The 17,797-nt window shown below is 38.2% G+C and overlaps 8 protein-coding genes across 8 annotated transcripts; 3 read left to right on the top strand and 5 right to left on the bottom strand. All coding sequences in view use genetic code 12, as the record gives it.

Moving 5' to 3' along the window:
- Nucleotides 1-23: 23 nt before the first annotated feature.
- Nucleotides 24-3,347, bottom strand: RAD9 (chromatin-binding protein; the record flags this gene model as incomplete). Its single annotated transcript, XM_051814000.1, has 1 exon — nucleotides 24-3,347. The coding sequence occupies one exon, from the start codon at nucleotides 3,345-3,347 to the stop codon at nucleotides 24-26; it is 3,324 nt and encodes a 1,107-aa protein (XP_051672412.1).
- Nucleotides 3,348-3,641: 294 nt separating this feature from the next.
- On the bottom strand, nucleotides 3,642-5,171 carry PUT1 (proline dehydrogenase; the record flags this gene model as incomplete). Its single annotated transcript, XM_051813999.1, has 1 exon — nucleotides 3,642-5,171. The coding sequence occupies one exon, from the start codon at nucleotides 5,169-5,171 to the stop codon at nucleotides 3,642-3,644; it is 1,530 nt and encodes a 509-aa protein (XP_051672411.1).
- Nucleotides 5,172-6,366: 1,195 nt separating this feature from the next.
- Nucleotides 6,367-9,123, top strand: CANMA_001980 (uncharacterized protein; the record flags this gene model as incomplete). Its single annotated transcript, XM_051813998.1, has 1 exon — nucleotides 6,367-9,123. One exon carries the CDS (start codon nucleotides 6,367-6,369, stop codon nucleotides 9,121-9,123), a length of 2,757 nt encoding a protein of 918 aa, XP_051672410.1.
- A 178-nt stretch (nucleotides 9,124-9,301) lies between these two features.
- On the bottom strand, nucleotides 9,302-9,577 carry CANMA_001979 (uncharacterized protein; the record flags this gene model as incomplete). Its single annotated transcript, XM_051813997.1, has 1 exon — nucleotides 9,302-9,577. The coding sequence occupies one exon, from the start codon at nucleotides 9,575-9,577 to the stop codon at nucleotides 9,302-9,304; it is 276 nt and encodes a 91-aa protein (XP_051672409.1).
- Nucleotides 9,578-10,100: 523 nt separating this feature from the next.
- Nucleotides 10,101-11,789, top strand: CANMA_001978 (uncharacterized protein; the record flags this gene model as incomplete). The annotated part of the gene is made up of 1 exon (XM_051813996.1): nucleotides 10,101-11,789. One exon carries the CDS (start codon nucleotides 10,101-10,103, stop codon nucleotides 11,787-11,789), a length of 1,689 nt encoding a protein of 562 aa, XP_051672408.1.
- A 173-nt stretch (nucleotides 11,790-11,962) lies between these two features.
- Nucleotides 11,963-14,350, top strand: UTP13 (Utp13p; the record flags this gene model as incomplete). The annotated part of the gene is made up of 1 exon (XM_051813994.1): nucleotides 11,963-14,350. One exon carries the CDS (start codon nucleotides 11,963-11,965, stop codon nucleotides 14,348-14,350), a length of 2,388 nt encoding a protein of 795 aa, XP_051672407.1.
- Nucleotides 14,351-14,383: 33 nt separating this feature from the next.
- On the bottom strand, nucleotides 14,384-15,844 carry UAP1 (UDP-N-acetylglucosamine diphosphorylase; the record flags this gene model as incomplete). The annotated part of the gene is made up of 1 exon (XM_051813993.1): nucleotides 14,384-15,844. One exon carries the CDS (start codon nucleotides 15,842-15,844, stop codon nucleotides 14,384-14,386), a length of 1,461 nt encoding a protein of 486 aa, XP_051672406.1.
- A 1,544-nt stretch (nucleotides 15,845-17,388) lies between these two features.
- Nucleotides 17,389-17,622, bottom strand: CANMA_001975 (uncharacterized protein; the record flags this gene model as incomplete). Its single annotated transcript, XM_051813992.1, has 1 exon — nucleotides 17,389-17,622. The coding sequence occupies one exon, from the start codon at nucleotides 17,620-17,622 to the stop codon at nucleotides 17,389-17,391; it is 234 nt and encodes a 77-aa protein (XP_051672405.1).
- Nucleotides 17,623-17,797: the final 175 nt, after the last annotated feature.

The following is a 17,797-nucleotide window of genomic DNA, read 5'->3' as shown; positions in this document are numbered from 1 at the left end:
GCAAACTATGCAACAAGTTTATCTCACACGTTGATCTTGATAGTCACTGCAGGTTGCCAAATATGTCGCGATATCACGCATTGCACCACCCATTCCCAATCAACAACTTTCAAACCGATGCTGTCATTTTCATGTTGTCGTTTTGGTTTACGCCCCCTTGAGTAGCTTCGTTTCGAATTTTCGCGGAAACTGGTTGCTCCATTTCCCAAAGAAAGCAATTGCTCGGCGATTTTGTTGCTGCCATAATCGCAAATCAAGATGTCGCCATTGGATTCACCGTGTAGCTTCTTGACCATGTTTAAAAAGTTACCATATGTATCATCAGCAACACCATCATGATCAGCTCCTTCAATGTTTAACTCGGCAAAGTTTAATGATCTAGCTCCAAAAGCATGAAATATAAATTTGCAAGTATCCATTTCAATAATACTTCTCTTGTCCAATTCTTTCACTGACCCCAGTGACATGACTATGACATTGTAACTTGTCAATAAATCATTATTCAAGTCCATTTGGAAATCCAAACATTTACCCAACTCGTGATTTTTTCGAAACTTGAATACATCACAATTCATCACGGTGTTTAATATAGTTGATTGCCCTGCCGGTAGGCAGTATACGGGCCACTGTTCTAAATCAGCCACACCATTGATGACATCATCAATATAGCATTCGGATAAAAGGGGCCAGCCGAGCGCTAGGGCTTGCAAATACTTTGAACTACGACAATAGCTGTTTGATATCAAACCGGCAAACTGCAATTCACTAGTGATTGAATAGGAAGATTTGAGGTAAAGTCTTCCACCGCTTTGCGTACTCCTCATGTACTGGAATATTTCCATTAAATTGGAGTCGAGATAAGTACCACCATTTGATTCAATCATGGTTTTAAGTGTGTGTTTTCTTGGCCCATCGATATTGGTTATGCAAAATAATCTATTAGCAAAAAGCTTTGAGTTTTGAACGACACCCTTTTTAGGTGATGGACTGAGTGGGTGTGACATTGTTGAATGACGAGATAGTTTTGATGGCGTTGAAGGGTATGTCAGGTTTACGACTCCACTGGTTGTTGGGTGCATAGACATGGTGACTGGTGTTGACAAGATTTCATTGGCAGCAGCAGCACCTTCACCATCGCCATTATTTCTTCGTTCAATTCGAAATTTTTGTTGGTGTATGATCCAATCGCCCAATTCCATCGAACATTGAGATACGGCAACCATAAATTCGGCACCATCGGCACCCTTGCGCTGTTTCGAATTTCTCTTGACATGCACAAGGTTGTAGCCGCGGATACATCTGATTCCGCTCAACAGTTCTGCTGAAGATAAGCCGGTAACAACACACTTGAACCTTTTGCTCCTCACATTCAACGTGTCGCCAATTCTGATATCCAACGGGTTCAAATCCTCATTCTTGATGCGTGATGAATCTTGGTCAAATTCAACAATCAGGAAGTCGCCGTACTTTGCCGATACGTATCCGCTGTACATTTTCAAATTGTATGTGGCCCAGACACTATTCGTAGCTACAATCTCGTCTTCATATAAAACACTTGATTTTTCTTTTCGTAATACTCCAGCAATGGTGTACTCGTCGTCTTGAGGCAAAATGTTATCGCAGGAAGATGTTTGCGAATCAACAATGTTATTCACTCTTCGTTTAGGTACGATTTTCCGCTCATCAGATGTGGTCTTTTCAGCAACACTAACTTCACCATAATTGTCATTTTCTGTGTTTGTGTAATCGGCATCTCCATCTCCATCATCCTCATCTTCGTCCGCTTCACTCTCGCTCAAGCTCATTGTGTTGAGTCCATTAGGAGAGCTGGGCGGGGAAATATGTCGTGAAGATACGTTATCCAAAATACTTCGTACATCACTTTTTGACTCCTCCTCCTCCACTTCTACTTCTCCCTTTATCTCACCGCTTTCTTCAGCAGTCGCATCAGCCTGTGTTTGGTCTTCGTCGGTGCGTACCAGCTGATCAGCAACCCTCTTGCTCGGCGATGACGACGAAGTTGAAAAAGTCTTGTCAAAAGGTGAAGCAAACACCAACGGTTCCGAATGATTTCGCAAGCGAGTGCGATCGCCAGGGGTAGTAACCAAGTTCTGCGTTCTATATCCATCGCCATATTTTTCGATATTAGCCGTCTTGCTTCGTTTGATCTTGACTGGACTATGCGAAATTCTACGCTTCTGACGGATAGATTCTTGGTCAATGTCAACCTTTGTATCGTCCAAAACTACCACATCGTTGCTTTCTTCTTTCACATCTGAGACATCTTTCTCTTCATCTGTCTGAACTTCAAGTGTATTTGGTTTCAGTAGGAATAGCGATGTATCCAACTCATCTTGTGTATTAATCACTTGTCTATGAGATACCTGTTGCATATTGTTTAGTTCAACTTGGTAGCTCTGCGAATTGTCATCGATAAATGGACTTCTTGTATTTTCTGTAGTAACATTGGCCTCATCAAGAGGGCCATTTCGGGGTTTAGTAATAACTTGAGTATCTGGAAGAATTGAATATAGGGATTTCCTGTGTTTATCAGCCTCTTGGTTTCTAGTTACACCATCTTTGTGTTTATCTGACATCTCACGTAGTATATCAAGTGATTCAAAACTTTCGACGTTTGGTAGATGCGTGTCATTGTCTATAACTTGTGTGTCGGGTAGATTTTGATGACGACGTCGAATGATAATTTGAGTCTCTGCAAGATCATTGTATCTGCTTCTAGAATCGTTCTTGATTGGTTGGGTGTCACGTAAGTTTTCAAACATACTTCTAAAATCATCTTGGATGACTTGTGTGTCTTTCAAATCATTCGACTCTTGGCTCATTGGTCGTTCGAGTGAAGCAGTTTGTTCTCCACGTATAATTTGAGTATCCGCCAACGCACTAAAACTTAGTTGTGTCGGTATGGTACCATTATCATTCCGTTGAGTTTGTAACTGCCCTGGAGCATCTGTATTTGGATAGTCCACCTTGCTTTTTTGAGTAGAGTTGCCTTCAATATCCATCGAGATTACGTCGTCATCAAAATTTATAACCTGCGTGTCTTGTGAATAGTTGTTACGACGAAGTTGCGAACCAGACAGATAATCTCGTAGTATATTTACCTCATTATGCTGTAGGGATTCTTCGTTTGTCTCCGTACCATCAAACTGTGTATCTTCAAATGCTTGACCCTTGACTGAATAATCGACTCTATGCCGTGATTGGGCATGACTAGTACTCATGGGTAGCAAATCATTACCCAGCAAGCTCGTATTGGCATCAAAACTATCTTCATCGTGCGGTATATACACTGATTGTGAGTATCCTGCACGGCTGTTCAGACTCATTTAACTCATTACCCTTGACCGTACAGATCAAGAAATGTAAAAAAACCTGGAATTGTTTTTTTTTGCGCGTTCCTGAACAGCCAGGCAGTAAAATTTGGGAAGGTTTTCTATTACAAATTACAACGGAATAAAGTGATTGAGGTCATCTGCAAAAAAGACACTACTCTTTTACTGGCAGTTCATCTTCAGAGAAAGTAGCGTATCTACCAATAATATGAAGAAGAGTGATGTAATTTCTTGCAAAATCTTCAATGCTTCATTTATCATTATCATTATAAATCTATCAAATTATACTCAGTTTGAGGCCTTGAACAATCTTCCCATAATAGTAGTGAAAGCTGCTTTAACCAAGGGCCATCCATTATCATTCTTTACTGCATCACCATTCTCTTCTAATCTTCTCAACAAGTATTGTTTGGTTTCCAATGGTGGGCCCCATGCAACATACTTGATAACATTTCCAATTTGGTAGTTCTTGATTAAATCATAAGTCACTGAATCAGCCATACCCAACAATTGTCCAAGCACCACGTTGCTCTTATTGACATTAGTGGCATTTTCTTGAGTGTAAACTTTGGAACTGGCCAATTTCAATGAGTCAGCATTGTGACTAGCAACAACCAAGTGACCGATTGTTGATTCCTTATCTTTCTGGTTCAAGATGGAGTCAATGCAATAAGTAATTCCAGCATTGTAGTTGTCATCAGTGTCTTGTTTTGTCTTGTGGATGATGTTTGCACGGTCTTTCTCTGAATGAATGTAAGCTCCACGTACCAACTTCAATCCTAACCTATATTGCTTCTCTTGGGCCAATCTCTCTTCTTGAGCCAATAATGAAGCAGAGTCAGCAAGGTACATTTGAATAGTACCAACGACATAACAAGGTTCGTTCAATTTGTTGAATTTTTGGTACAATTGACGTTGCAACTCGTAAACACCTGGTTGTAATTCGTATTTCTCGGCATCAACAACAGCTACCACAAAAGGAGCGGTTCTCTCGGGATAAATCTGAGACAACTTTTTGTTTGCATCATAAACTGCTTGACATGCTTTGGAAGCTTTAGCAACTAATTCAGCAAAAGCAGCTTCTTCTCCGTTGTTGTAGTTTCTCAAAACATGTGCTGCATTTTTGACAAACCCAGTAGGTTTCAAGGCAACGTAACCGGATGGAATATCATTGATGTTCTTGTCACATGTTTCAATCATTTTCGTAGTGTGTGGCACTAAAATACCATTAATTGACTTGATCGTCTCATCAATGATGTACTCTGGGTCAACATTGTCATTACCATCACATGCCTCAATGGTCAAGGAAATCATCATATTGTTAATACCTCTTTCGTGCAAACGTGATCCTGTTTGTCTCACTTCCTCCAACGTTTCACCACCACAGTAGATGCGATAAACTAATGCCTTGATTATAGACATGGGCACATAGGGAAACATCTTGATACACAATTGCAATATAGGATTGTTTAAGGTGCATAAGCCAATCATAAAGAAGGAAATCAACTCCTTGTTGTTGAAGGCTTCAAGGTACTCATTTGGTGATACTTTGCCAGGATGTGAGAGACGTGGGCTGACGCTGAGAGGAGAAGCTGGTGTTGTGGAGGCTATATGTGAGCCCAGTGGCGCACTGGTTGGTATCATATGGTTTGGGTCATTTTGCAATGCTTGTTGAGTAGTAGCTGTGTTTTGCGTATGAGGTGTGTCATGAAAACGTCTGTAAATGATATGTGCTTTAGAAAAAGTATTTAAAGTTGTAGCGTAAGATAAGGCAAATGATCTTGTAGAATATCTAGTGGGTATTAATCTGAAGGACATTGGATAAATGGAATATGTTGAATGTGGGAATAAGAAAGAAAGAAAGAAAAGGTATAAGAAGTTGGAATATGGATTAAGAAAATGAAATGGAATTATACTTGGGTTATATATATACTGATTCCATATTTAGTACGGCATCAACTGCTATGTTACTGTTTATCATTGTATATTGTATTTTGTAGTTTTTTTCTTATTACTCCGATGTCTTTTAAGTTTTGTGTTGTTAAATTTACAGAAATGGTTAAACACAGCGAGCAAAACGGTAGGAAGAGGAAATACAAGGCATCGGTGACTTTTCCAAGGCCAAAGTTAAAGCAAATAATACACATACTTTACATTGTCATGTCATTCAATATGCACATTGTTAGTTTCGGTTATATTATCTCAATCGGAGAAAGACAAGACTGTTGCGTGGCTTGGTTTCTTCACAATCCCCACATTATTTTACTTTCCGCTTGACAGATTATCGGCAATTCAAAAAGAAAGTCATACGATACACATGTCTAACTAAGCTATAAACCGAAAGAGTTGCAACTAGCGAATATGTTGGTAAAGTCTTGGTAAAGTATAAGTTCCTAATATCAAGAGTGTGACTGTGATGGTGGAGATCCTCTTGACGGAATTAAAACTTTTTTTAAAGGAAAATTTCAGCGAGAGATAAAATTTGGCTCAAAATGGAAGTGTCACATTTTTTTAAAAAAAGATTGGTAGCTCTGTTAGCTCCTAAACGCATTTGTGAATCTCACAGCGAGCCTATGTTTTTATCCCCGTCACAAATCTTCCTAAAGAAAGTGGGTGGGTAAAGTTGATATATCTTTATCTTTGGCCTACACTCTTTGATTATCAGGCCACTTAGTGGAGGAGAGTAACCGAGAAGTACTAGCTCGATTAGTTGACGTCACGATAAATAATTCTCTCACAAAAGAACCTATTCAATAGCACTAGTGTTTTTCCTGTTGTTGAGACATTTAGTTATGCTTGTTACATTACATTTACATTTATATCTACTTTGTATGCAATGAGACTTTGAATGCTTAACGCAAAAGAGTTGCAAACTTTGGATCCTTCATTGAACTTGGTAGCTTTCAAAGGATGAGATGAAAAAAAAATTATTTGATTGCAGCTGAATGTGGCTACCAAAATCTACATTCAATAAATGGACTATATTAGCATATAACACACAGAAAAACTACTCATGATAATACGACATTGCCTATCTAAAACGTCGGCTTTTCTTCCCAGACGATCATTTGTTATAACTCCTTTCTTGAATAATGAGCTACAACCAGGTACAATTGAGGCTACTTCAAACACCGATCAAGAAGCATCCACTAATAGAGCATCAAAGAGGATATTCCTAAAACCGGATCAGATCAAAAACCGAAAAAGAAAGAATAATGGCAAACGGATGAAATCAATACTGCGACAGCAGTCGCAAAGTGCCTCCTCTTCCGCCAAGGTAGACCTAGCTTTGATTCAAGAACTCTATCGCAAGAACAACAATCTTGCAAGTTCATCGAGTGATGAAGATGGTGACCTGTTTCGATATATTGAAACATTGAAACCATTTGAATCAAAGATTGGAAGTAAGAGGTATGAGGAATTGACAAGAGATTTATATAATGCATTCAAGAAGAACCAGATTATCAATTATATGACCAATCTTAGAAGCAAGACACCTGATTTGCCTGCTTTAAAACCCAGGTTAAACAAAAGTCAGATTATAGAATCATTGTTAACGCATTACTGGAAGATTGTGAAGCAGAAATCGGATCTCTCGGGTGAAGAATTACTTAGTAACAGGATTATTGAATTGACTCCAGCACAAAGGTTTCTTATTGACCCTAAACGATCACGATTTATCCGTAATTTAATTGCATCAAATATAAAAGTCCAGCTTGGCAAAACTAAATTATCAGTGACAGCATTAAAACTGGAGTTGGATTACGTTGAAGCAGAACTAGTACAAGTAAATAACCGAATCAAGTCGGAGGAAATTGATTTATCAATCATCAAAGGAGTGCAAAAGTCTGTTTTGGATTTTGGTGAGATATCAAATGCGTCGCTATCGTATTTTGAGAAGTTGGACAAAGGCAAATACAAGATTTTGGCCAATACCCAAGCCAATATTAACACGGCAAAAAGATTAATTTTGTGGGCCCTTGACTGCAATCCACACGTTCAAACTTTGTTTTTCAATAAACTGGCAATTGAGAATGCACATTTGTTACCATTCATCAATGAAGATGTGTGGCCTTGGTGTGATAAGCATGCTCGGTATTACAGTATGTTTTATGAGGATAGGAGACCGGGCAGGGATAGTGACTTGGTGTTTGAAAAGTTTGACAAGATGAATGACAAGTTTTTAAAGCTGAAACTGTTGGAAGATTTAGTTGACCAGAAGCTTGCGTTGAAAGCCAACAAGAATAGTTTTATTGATGAGGCATTATCGGATGAAATTTTGGGTATGTTTAAGACTATTGGAAAACCAAAGGAGGAAGCTATAGAGGAAGTGAAACCAATAATTACTTGTCAAAGTGAGGGCAACACTACATCTCAACTGGATAATGAAAAAGAACCTAATGAAAAGATACAAAAGGAGTTTGATTTGGACAGGATTATCAAAAACAGGCATGAATCGGCTGCCACCACGAATGATCATGAGCAGCTTTTGAACCTTGAGGCATTGCGCCATGAGTTGGGAAATTTCGAAGACGGTTTAAAGATTGAAGATTTCCCTGACGTGTCTAATTTGATTGTTGATGCCGAAAAGCAGACCAGTGATGAAGTACTTGAAATACTAAGAACCGAATTGGGAGCATTTGCCGAAGATGATGGAAGTGTAGTTGATGATGGGGAAGATATATCAAGTCTGGAGACGTCTATCGATAAGGGAAACTTACATCAGAAGTATGAAGTTGAAACTGATATTGAGAGTTCAACCACGTCTAATTCCATTCCTGAATCAAAAAATTCCACCATAGCTGGTGAAGCATTGCAACAGCAATCGGCGAAGAAATTACCATTTACCGAGGAGCAAGTTGTCAATTTATACACCCAATTAAATGACTTGTCATTTGCAAATGGCCTCCAAGGTGCTTCAAAGGACGCTGAACCATATTCAGCATACACGATTCAGTTTGGATCATTATTGTTCAAGCAAAATAAGGACCCACAGGCTGAGGAACCTAGTCGTGAACAACTTCTTCAAGCACAGCCAGATCAGTTTAAATTCTTAACCAGCATTCCATTCTTCAAAGACTTGGCAACGTCTTTACCCATCTTGTACAATGGTAACCAGACTTTTACCAACAAGATGCAAATTCGATTAGTGCCATCGATTTATCACAGTCCTAATGATAATTTGGATTCCTCAAAAACTTTGCAAGATTGCCCACCGGTTGAAATACAAGCTGACTTGAATGATTGGGGCAGGATTAAATTAGAAACATTACAAGTCTTATCTATAGAAGCCATGAATAACATTTACGTTGCTATGCCCCAATTGGCACTGGATTTGCAAGTATCTAAATTTGTTATTGGTGATTTATTACAACCACAAACAACACAAGACAACCATAAACAACAACAACAACAACAACAAAACCAACAAAACCAACAAAAACCTGGAATTTCTTTTGATAATCAGCCTCACTTGTCACAATTCTTGGAAGATTCGCAATTGAGTTTTGGAGGTCAAGTTAAAGTCAAGCCATCGTCATCGATTGAATTGTGTGTCAATGGTAAATTCGTCAAGTATGACTTTGTTCATTTGACGTACAAGACTGACTTGTTGTTTGATTTAAATGGGAGAGAATTATGCTTGAGTATAATCGAAGGTGGTAATTTTGGAGGAAGGAGATTTGAAGTTATGTTGGGCGAAGGAGAGTTGTCAAGAAACGAATTTGCAAAGTTTCTCAATGATGCAATTGAGTTTTGCTCGGAAATCTAAACGATCTTTTCTTCAAACATACACCACACATATACCTATACAACCTCAAAGGAACAACTCCTTTTCTTTTTGTTTCTAAACTTCATTTTTTGAATATTTATTTCATTAGAATTAAATACATGTACATACTAAATCTTTTTTTGTGGAAAGAAAGGCCCCCTTCTCTCCCTCCCTCCCTCTATTTCTTCTGTTCAAGCGATTTCACATGTCTTTCCAAATTGTTAATGGAAGCCTGTAATGCAATGATATCGGCAGCAACAACAGTATTGGCCGAATTATACTGTTCCAATAAGTAGTAGTAAGATGCACCTCCTGTGACTGTGATACCCAACAAGAATCCGATAAATCCTCCTCTGAAAGCACCCACTTTCTTATGTCTTGGTGGAGATACACTGTCAGTTGCGTAAGTACGAATTGATCTGGCCAATGGCTTGGAAATGTGGCGTGTAAACATTTGATCTGTATCTGTATCTGTGTTTATATGTATAATGTGTGTGGTGTGGTGTGGTGTAGTTAAAGGATAATAGAAATGTATGTAATCTTGTCTCTAATGGAATGATTTTATTTTTCTCTAATTTTTTTTTTCTTCTTTTTTTGCTTTCGGGTAATTAATAAAGAATCATAAAGAGAGAGAACTGTCAAAAATATGGGTATGTATGACTAATGCTACCAGTTGAGATCAAACATTTTTAGCAAGTATTGACTTTTATAAGAAGAGAAACAGTTGAGTATGTTTTTAGATTATCTTCGACTTTTATTCACTATTATACTTGTCACCTTTTTGCACTTGAATCGCTTTTAAAGAGTCTTATTTTTCGGGTTTTACCCCAACTCACTCAAAAATTTTCTTTGAGGTTTTTTCTTTTTTTTTCCAGCAGTTTGTCATTGTGGTTTGTTATTTTTTATTTTGCAGTTTATCATGAAATAGCAACCCTACCCATTCATAACAATAAGTCTCTATAAATAATTCAAGATTAATGTTTAATCGGCCATGGTATAGGATATTGCCTACGGTAAAACCTATCCGGATTTTCAGATCACAAAGCTTTGCAACCACCACCACCACCACTACTAAGCGTTTAGCGCCACCACCAACTGTCCATCATTGCTCAAGGATTCTTCGACGAATCGGACTTGGAGCAATTATTGTTACTGCCACTGGAGGTACAATTTACATCATTGATCGGGAATACAACTCCAGTCTTGCTGCTAGAACTGTACGGGCATTGTATGTGCTTCTTTGGATTGCTTATGAGTATGGATTCAATAGTAGCAACTATCATGATTTGAATGACTTGCATGAGGTTGCTAGTGAGAGATTGCTACAACTATTGACCACAAACAAAGGACTTTATATAAAACTAGGACAAGCAATTGCCAACCAAGGTAGTTTATTCCCCAAGGCGTATCAAAAGAGATTTCCACAATTGTACGACGATGCACCAACTGATGCATGGTACCAGGTTGACGCTGTTTTAAAGCTGAATTTTGGTATGAATTATCAAGAGGAATATTTTGACTGGATTGATCAAACCCCAATAGGAAGTGCTTCCATTGCTCAGGTGCATAAAGCAAAATTAAATGACAAGTTGGGAGGACAAGAAGTGGCGTTAAAAGTGCAGCACCATTACATCAGTAATCAGGTTGTGGTTGATTTGTGGGTTTATTTCTTTATATCACGCGTTTATGAAAAAGTGTTTGATATACCTTTGACCATGTTTAGCAAGTATATATCTGAGCAGTTGAGCACCGAAACGGATTTCGTGCATGAGATGCAAAATGCTCGCAAATTGCAAAGCTTGATTGACGGTGATCCCGAATTGAAAAATATGAACTTGAAAATACCCAGCAACTATCCTGAGTTAACTACAAAGCAAGTACTTCCGGCTGAATGGATTGATGGTGTTTCATTGACAAAGAAAGAGGAATTACTTGAAAAGAAATACAACCTCGCGTTAATGATGACACAGTATATTAAACTTTTTGGAAGACAAATCTTCAAATATGGGTTTGTTCATTCTGACCCGCATCCAGGAAATTTGATTGCTCGAATCAATGATAAGGGGAAACAAGAACTTGTGCTTCTCGATCATGGACTATATACTACTCTACCCGAGAAGTTCAGACTACAATACAATCAACTTTGGAAGGACTTGTTTTTGCTCAATACAAATGGAATTCAAGAAATTGCTCTTGACTGGGGGATAGCATCGCCGGATATTTTTGCAACATTGGTACAATTACGTCCCGTGAGAATGATGGACAAATCGAAAAGAAACGAAAAAGACACGCGTGACATTTCCGATTTGTTCAAGGATTTCATTGGCGACCGACTGAAGTTCCCCAAGGAATTGACGTTTGTGACGAGGACAATGAGAATGATTCAGAGCCTTAATCGTGAGTATGGATCACCGGTAAATAGGATCAATTTGTTGACTACTGAAGCAATAACTGCCATATCGACAGAGAAAACCATTAGTTGGTCTGATTACTGGGATGTGTTTAGGATCAAGTTGAGCATGATCTTTTCGGGTGTAATTTTCCGGTTGATTAGATTTAGACAATGGGTGTCTGGCAGCAAAAATGAAAAGAATCAGGGATTAGAGGATTATATTGAGATGTACATGGAAAACACGGCAAAGTCATTAGGTATAGAGTGGATGTAGAAATAGATAGCATATAGATAATTAGAAGAAAGATTTTACTACAGTTCAGTTTTATTTCCCATTGCGTTCCTTTTGATGCTCATCGAAAATTAAAGCTAAAAAAAAAAAAGAAAACGAAAATGAAATATGGTTTGCTGCAGGAAAGCATCACCAAACATCTATAACAAAATAACATGGACTTGAAGACAACGTATATACATAGAGAGACAGAACCTATCTATGTAGGCGGAACTAGTGCCAGTATCTCCGCCGCAGATGGAAAATATTTAGCCACGCCATTCAATGAAGACGTTGTAATAACCGACTTGTTCACTAATGAATTGTACTACAGAATAGAAGGCGATGAGGACGAAGCCATTACAAGTCTATGCATCACGCCTGATAGCAAATACCTTGCCATCTGCTCACAATCACAGCAGCTACGTATATTCGACATTGAAGCTAAAGAAATCACCAAGTCTTTTAAGCTTTCATCACCGGTATACATTTCAACCGTTGATTCGACGTCATCGTTGTTTGCCTTTGGTGGGTCCGATGGTGTGGTTACTGTGTGGGATATTGAAGGCGGGTTTGTAACCCATTCTCTAAAGGGCCACGGTACGACAATTTGCTCAATTTCATTGTATGGAGAGTTGAACAATTTGACCAGTTGGAGATTAGCAAGTGGTGATACCATGGGTACAGTCAAAATCTGGGATTTGTCGAAAAGGAAATGTATACATACATTGAAGGACCATAATGCGGCTGTTAGGGGTGTTTCATTTGATGAAAGTTACGAGTACTTTATATCTGGAGGAAGAGATCATGTTGTGATTATATACAGCACAAAAAATTTCAAGCCATTATTCACCTACCCCATTAATGAACAAATTGAAGCTAGTGGGTTTGTCAAATATGTCAATGATCGTCAGTTTTTTTACACTGCTGGTTCGAATAATGTTTTGCGTTTGTGGGATATCAAGACTGGTGATTTGGTCGCCCAATCGCCAACGCCGTTAAAGACCAATGAGGAGTTGTTAATCATTGATGTCATAAAGGTCCATGATCAGAATTTGTATTTGGTTGTCAGTGACCAAACATTGGTGGAAGTAGATCTTTGCATAGAAGATCAACGAATCATTGCTGAAAATGTATGGGAACTTTCCATCGTCAAGAGGATTGCCGGTAATCAAGGTATCATTGCTGATACGAGGTACGTGGGGCCAAACAATAACTTGTTAGCAATGGCTACGAACTCTCCAGCATTGAGGATTATGGATTTGCAAAAGCCATTTGAGTTGAAGGTGTGCGAGGGTCATACTGATATATTAAATGCTCTAGATGCAAGTTCCGATGGGAGATGGGTTGCTACTGCATCAAAAGATGGTGAAGCAAAGTTGTGGGTGTGGAATGATGACGTCGACAATTTCGAATTGTTTGCCACTTTCCAAGGTCATGCCGGTTCAGTGACGGCAATCTGTTTGAATAAACTAACGCTGCAACCTAGTTTTCTCATCACAGGGTCAAGCGACTTGACCATTAAAAAATGGACCATTCCAAAAAGTAGTGGATCCGTAGTGAAAACGTCAGTATACACTAGAAGGGCACATGAGAAGGACATAAATGCTATTGACATTTCTCCTAATGATGAACACTTTGCCACTGCATCTTATGATAAATTGGGGAAAATATGGAACTCTCAATCTGGAGAAACCATTGGTGTTCTCAAGGGCCATAAGCGAGGCCTCTGGGATATAAATTTTTACAAGTATGATAAATTAATTGTCACAGGAAGTGGTGACAAGACACTTAAAATTTGGTCATTGAATGATTTCACATGTCAAAAGACTCTTGAAGGACACACCAACTCCATCCAGCGAGTTAGATTCTTCAACCCGCAACTGCCACAACTCATATCATGTGGTGCTGATGGGTTAGTTAAACTTTGGGATTACAAAGCTGGTGAAACTTTACGCACTTTGGATAATCATGACAATAGAATCTGGGCCATGGCGTTGCATGATGACGCAGGTGATGAATTCATCACTGCTGATGCTGATGGGAAAGTTACAACTTGGACTGATAATACTGCTGAAGAAATCAGGCTACGTGAGTTGGCCGCGAAAGATAAAGTTGAACAAGAACAAGATTTATCCAACTTTGTCAAGAATCAGGATTGGAGTAATGCATTTTTGTTGGCATTGACGTTGAATCATTCCATGAGGTTATATCATGTGATTAAATCGTGTATTGAGGCAAATAAGGATGACGAATCATCTATTGGGTCTTTTGATTTGGAAAATACGATAAGTCAATTGAATAAAGATCAACTTGTTACGTTGTTTAAAAAGATTAGAGATTGGAATATCAATTTCAAGTTTTTTGAAATCAGTCAAGCTTTGATCCATGTTGTATTGCATCATTTTGCCGTTGAGACATTGATTGAAATACCGGGGTTGATGAAGATTATTGACAGTATAATCCCGTATAACGAGCGTCACTATAATCGTTTAGACGATTTGGTAGAGCAGACTTATGTTCTAGATTATACCGTTGAGCAAATGAATCGATTATTAGCATGAAAATGCTTCTTTTATTTTTACGTATATAGATCATTAAACAATATCACCATTTGCAAAAGTTTTTCCTTTAACAAACTCTAACCCTTCACCATCATAACTGGACATTGGATCAACTTCAACATATGCTCCTTCGTCTACATGACCACCGTTTTCCTTTACCCAGTTTGTACCTCTTTTCAAATAATCTTGTCTACAACTAGTTGGTGTATCATTCTTGGCTCCATCAGCATTCTTCAATGGGGAAAACTCGTCGGCTCTGTCAACTTCAAGACAGCCGAATTTGGACAACTCAACGGAGGTAAAAACATCGAATATGAATTGTTCTAGCTTTATACCATTTGGCGTTTCTGGCTTATAAAATTGGTCAGTCTTTAAATCGATCGCAGGAATTTTCTTATTAGCAATGTGGAAAGGCAAGTATTCTTGCGATGAGATCCATTGGGGGATCATTTTTGCCAAAAAGTCAACTGAATAGTAGTGGTTGACAATGTTTGCTGCACGAAGAAACAATTTCGAGTCATCTTGAGGATCCTTCTTTTCAGCCAATTCTTGTGAGATTTCACTATACTCAATAACACAAGGTCTCTTTGTGTCATCATTGAGAACAATTAACCCAACACTTTCATTGGCATCTCTTTTGCGAACGACTTTCGTAGCCAAATCAAATTCTCTGTCAATGGCAAATCCAAGGAATAATGGATCGGCAACTTTAACCAATGCATTGTCAACGCAATACATGTGAATATGCTTGATATTTTTGTTGATCATATCTTCCAAGATCCCATTATTCAACAATGCCTTGTATAATCCACCATTTCCATCGGGCGATTCGCAAATGGCATGCTTTGATTGAAGAAGAACCTTTTCCCCCGATAAATCAAAACATGGCAACGTACCTTGGTTAAAAAAAATAACCTGATTCAGGTCCAAACCAAAGTAGTTGTGTTGTATGAAGAACTTTTCGGTTGATTTTCTTGTTGGTCCACTAGTCATAATGTACCACATAATTTGCGGCAATTTAGCCAACTTGAGTTTGTTTTGCGCCAAGTGTTGAATCTTGAGAACCTTTTCTGCTTGGATTTGGAAAAGAGGCTTGTGTGAAGGCAAAGAAACGTCATAACATCCCTTTGGGTCACTTGAACCTAAACGTGTTCCTTGTCCACCCGCCATCAAAAGCACAGCCACTTCACCGTCAGCAATAGCTTTGAATCCCAACTCTGACCAATGTTGCGAAGTATTTGGATCGAGGTCTAGCGTTGATGCAGTTTGTTCATTGGGCAACTGTGTAAAATTCTTACTTGATGAGTTTGAAGATGAATACTTGATGGCATCAGTGACGGTAGACACTAATTTGGATGGGTTTTCAATAGATGCGAGTTGGTTCAAGAACTGAACTTGTTCATCTGTGTTTAAGTCGTTGTAATATTTGAAAATATGGCCCTGATTTGCCTTGTTAAACGTGTCAAAGATGTACTGTTGTGATTCGACAGTCATTTTATGCATATACTTGAGGAACCAAGGGGGATTAGAACTGATTGAAAACGAAAGTGTTGGTGGATCTGATAGAGAGTGTTTGAGTTAAAAGAATTAGTAAAAATGTAAAAATCAAATGGGGAAATCGTAAACTTTGATATTTAAAGTATGGAAAGTCTGTTTTTTTAATTTTTTTTTATTTCGGCGTGTAAAAATTTCTTGTGAAATTCTTCATTCACACACAAACCTTTTATTTGTTTTCAACTGTTCTTCTATTATTATTATTATTATTTGTTCTTGAGTTCTTTTTGCTTTGTATTTTGTAACCTTCTTTCCAAACACACTTTGTTGCTATATTTAGTGCAGGTGGGATTATGTATTTGCATCGCCCTTGTTTTGAAATTTGACGTTTTAGGTAAATTAAGTGCACAAGAAAAAACAAAAAAAAAAAGAAAATAATTTTCGAAGACCAAAGACCCCTTTTAACAACAACAACAACAACAACAACAACAACAACAAAAAGAGAACCAATTAAATGAAGAACAAGAGACGTGATTATGAGAATTCTTATCTATCTACAACTAAATCAAACACATTTAATAGGTCAACTACATCGTCAACCGTAGTCAAAGGTTGCATTGTGTTCCGATCTAATGGGATTCTGTTGATGTTTCAACAGGTACATCAAAACTCATATGAAACAAGATACAGGGAATGGAAAAGCACAGTTGAGACGCCTTCTTTAGGGAGCAAACATTGTACATACTAAAAATACACGTCTTTAAGAAGTATTTATGGGCGTGTGTGTGTGTGTGTGTGTGCGTATTTTTAAAAAAAACGTTTTGGGTAATAATGATCTACTATTGTAAAATCCATCGCGAGTCTAGGCCTACACCGCGTTCGTCTTTTGCTGTCCCTACGTCCCGAATGCATGCATTTGTTTAAAACACAAAAATAAACGTGTGTTCCTCGAAACTCAGGTACATTTGACAAGCACAGGTGTGCCCCTCTGCTTATGAAGAAAGAGGGAAATAGACAGTAATCACAAAGCGTAAACTTCTTTTTTTCTTCTTGGAGGATATCTTCTCTACAGTATACTTCTCTACCATTACCAATATGTTGAAGCTGATTTGGTGCTTTCATTTTGTGTAATACCAACCAATGATTCAAAAACTTTCGCAGCTTTCCTTAGAAGTGTTTCTACAGCCTAACCACCCCACAACCAGACTGCTGTCCACGGGATACCCGGAAAGATACAAAGTTTGAGATCCTTTTAGAGGACAGCTTAGTGATTATCTTTCCACAGAGTGCTCTCCCTGTTTTTGGTTCAACATCAACCCTATTGAAAACTGATCACACCCGATGTCGTACATCTAATTGGACAAATTGTTATTAAATAGGTTGATATAATGCCACTATGAGAGAGGCGAATTAAAGAGAACACGAGCTACACAATAGTAAATGCCAATACCTTTCCTTTTTCTTTTATCATATATAAATAATAGCCCCATAAATACATTGCAACATATTCTCCTAAATAGGAAGCTCCATAGACCGTCATCGTCTCATCCTTGAGCGTAATAAGTTGCTGGAGTATATAAATCATCTTCTTTAACACCTCGTTCTTCTTCTAAATGCCTTACATTCCAACCAACAAAATCCAACTCCTTTTGAATGTAATGGATCTCCTTCATAATATTTGGATCAAAGAACCTGGGAGCAATGATGTATTTGGCAACAATGGGTGTGATGACTGCACCTGCTAATAAACCTTTAAATGTGGATATCATTGAAGACATTTCTTTTTCGGGGGTATGTTCCTGAGTGTAGTGGTTATATATATATATAGCTGGTAGTTGATAGAGTTTAGCTGTCTTTTTCTTGCAAGAGCTTGATACAATTGAAGCTGTTGCAAAATGGTGTTTTGTTGAAAATTGAATATATGGTTTGTTTTCGTCCCGGGGGTTTTAGGAG

This window comes from Candida margitis (assembly GCF_024628925.1).
Source record: "Candida margitis strain CBS 14175 chromosome Unknown scaffold33, whole genome shotgun sequence".
Taxonomy (NCBI): Eukaryota; Fungi; Ascomycota; class Pichiomycetes; order Serinales; family Debaryomycetaceae; genus Lodderomyces; species Lodderomyces margitis.
This window is presented reverse-complemented; position numbering and strand designations above follow the sequence as displayed.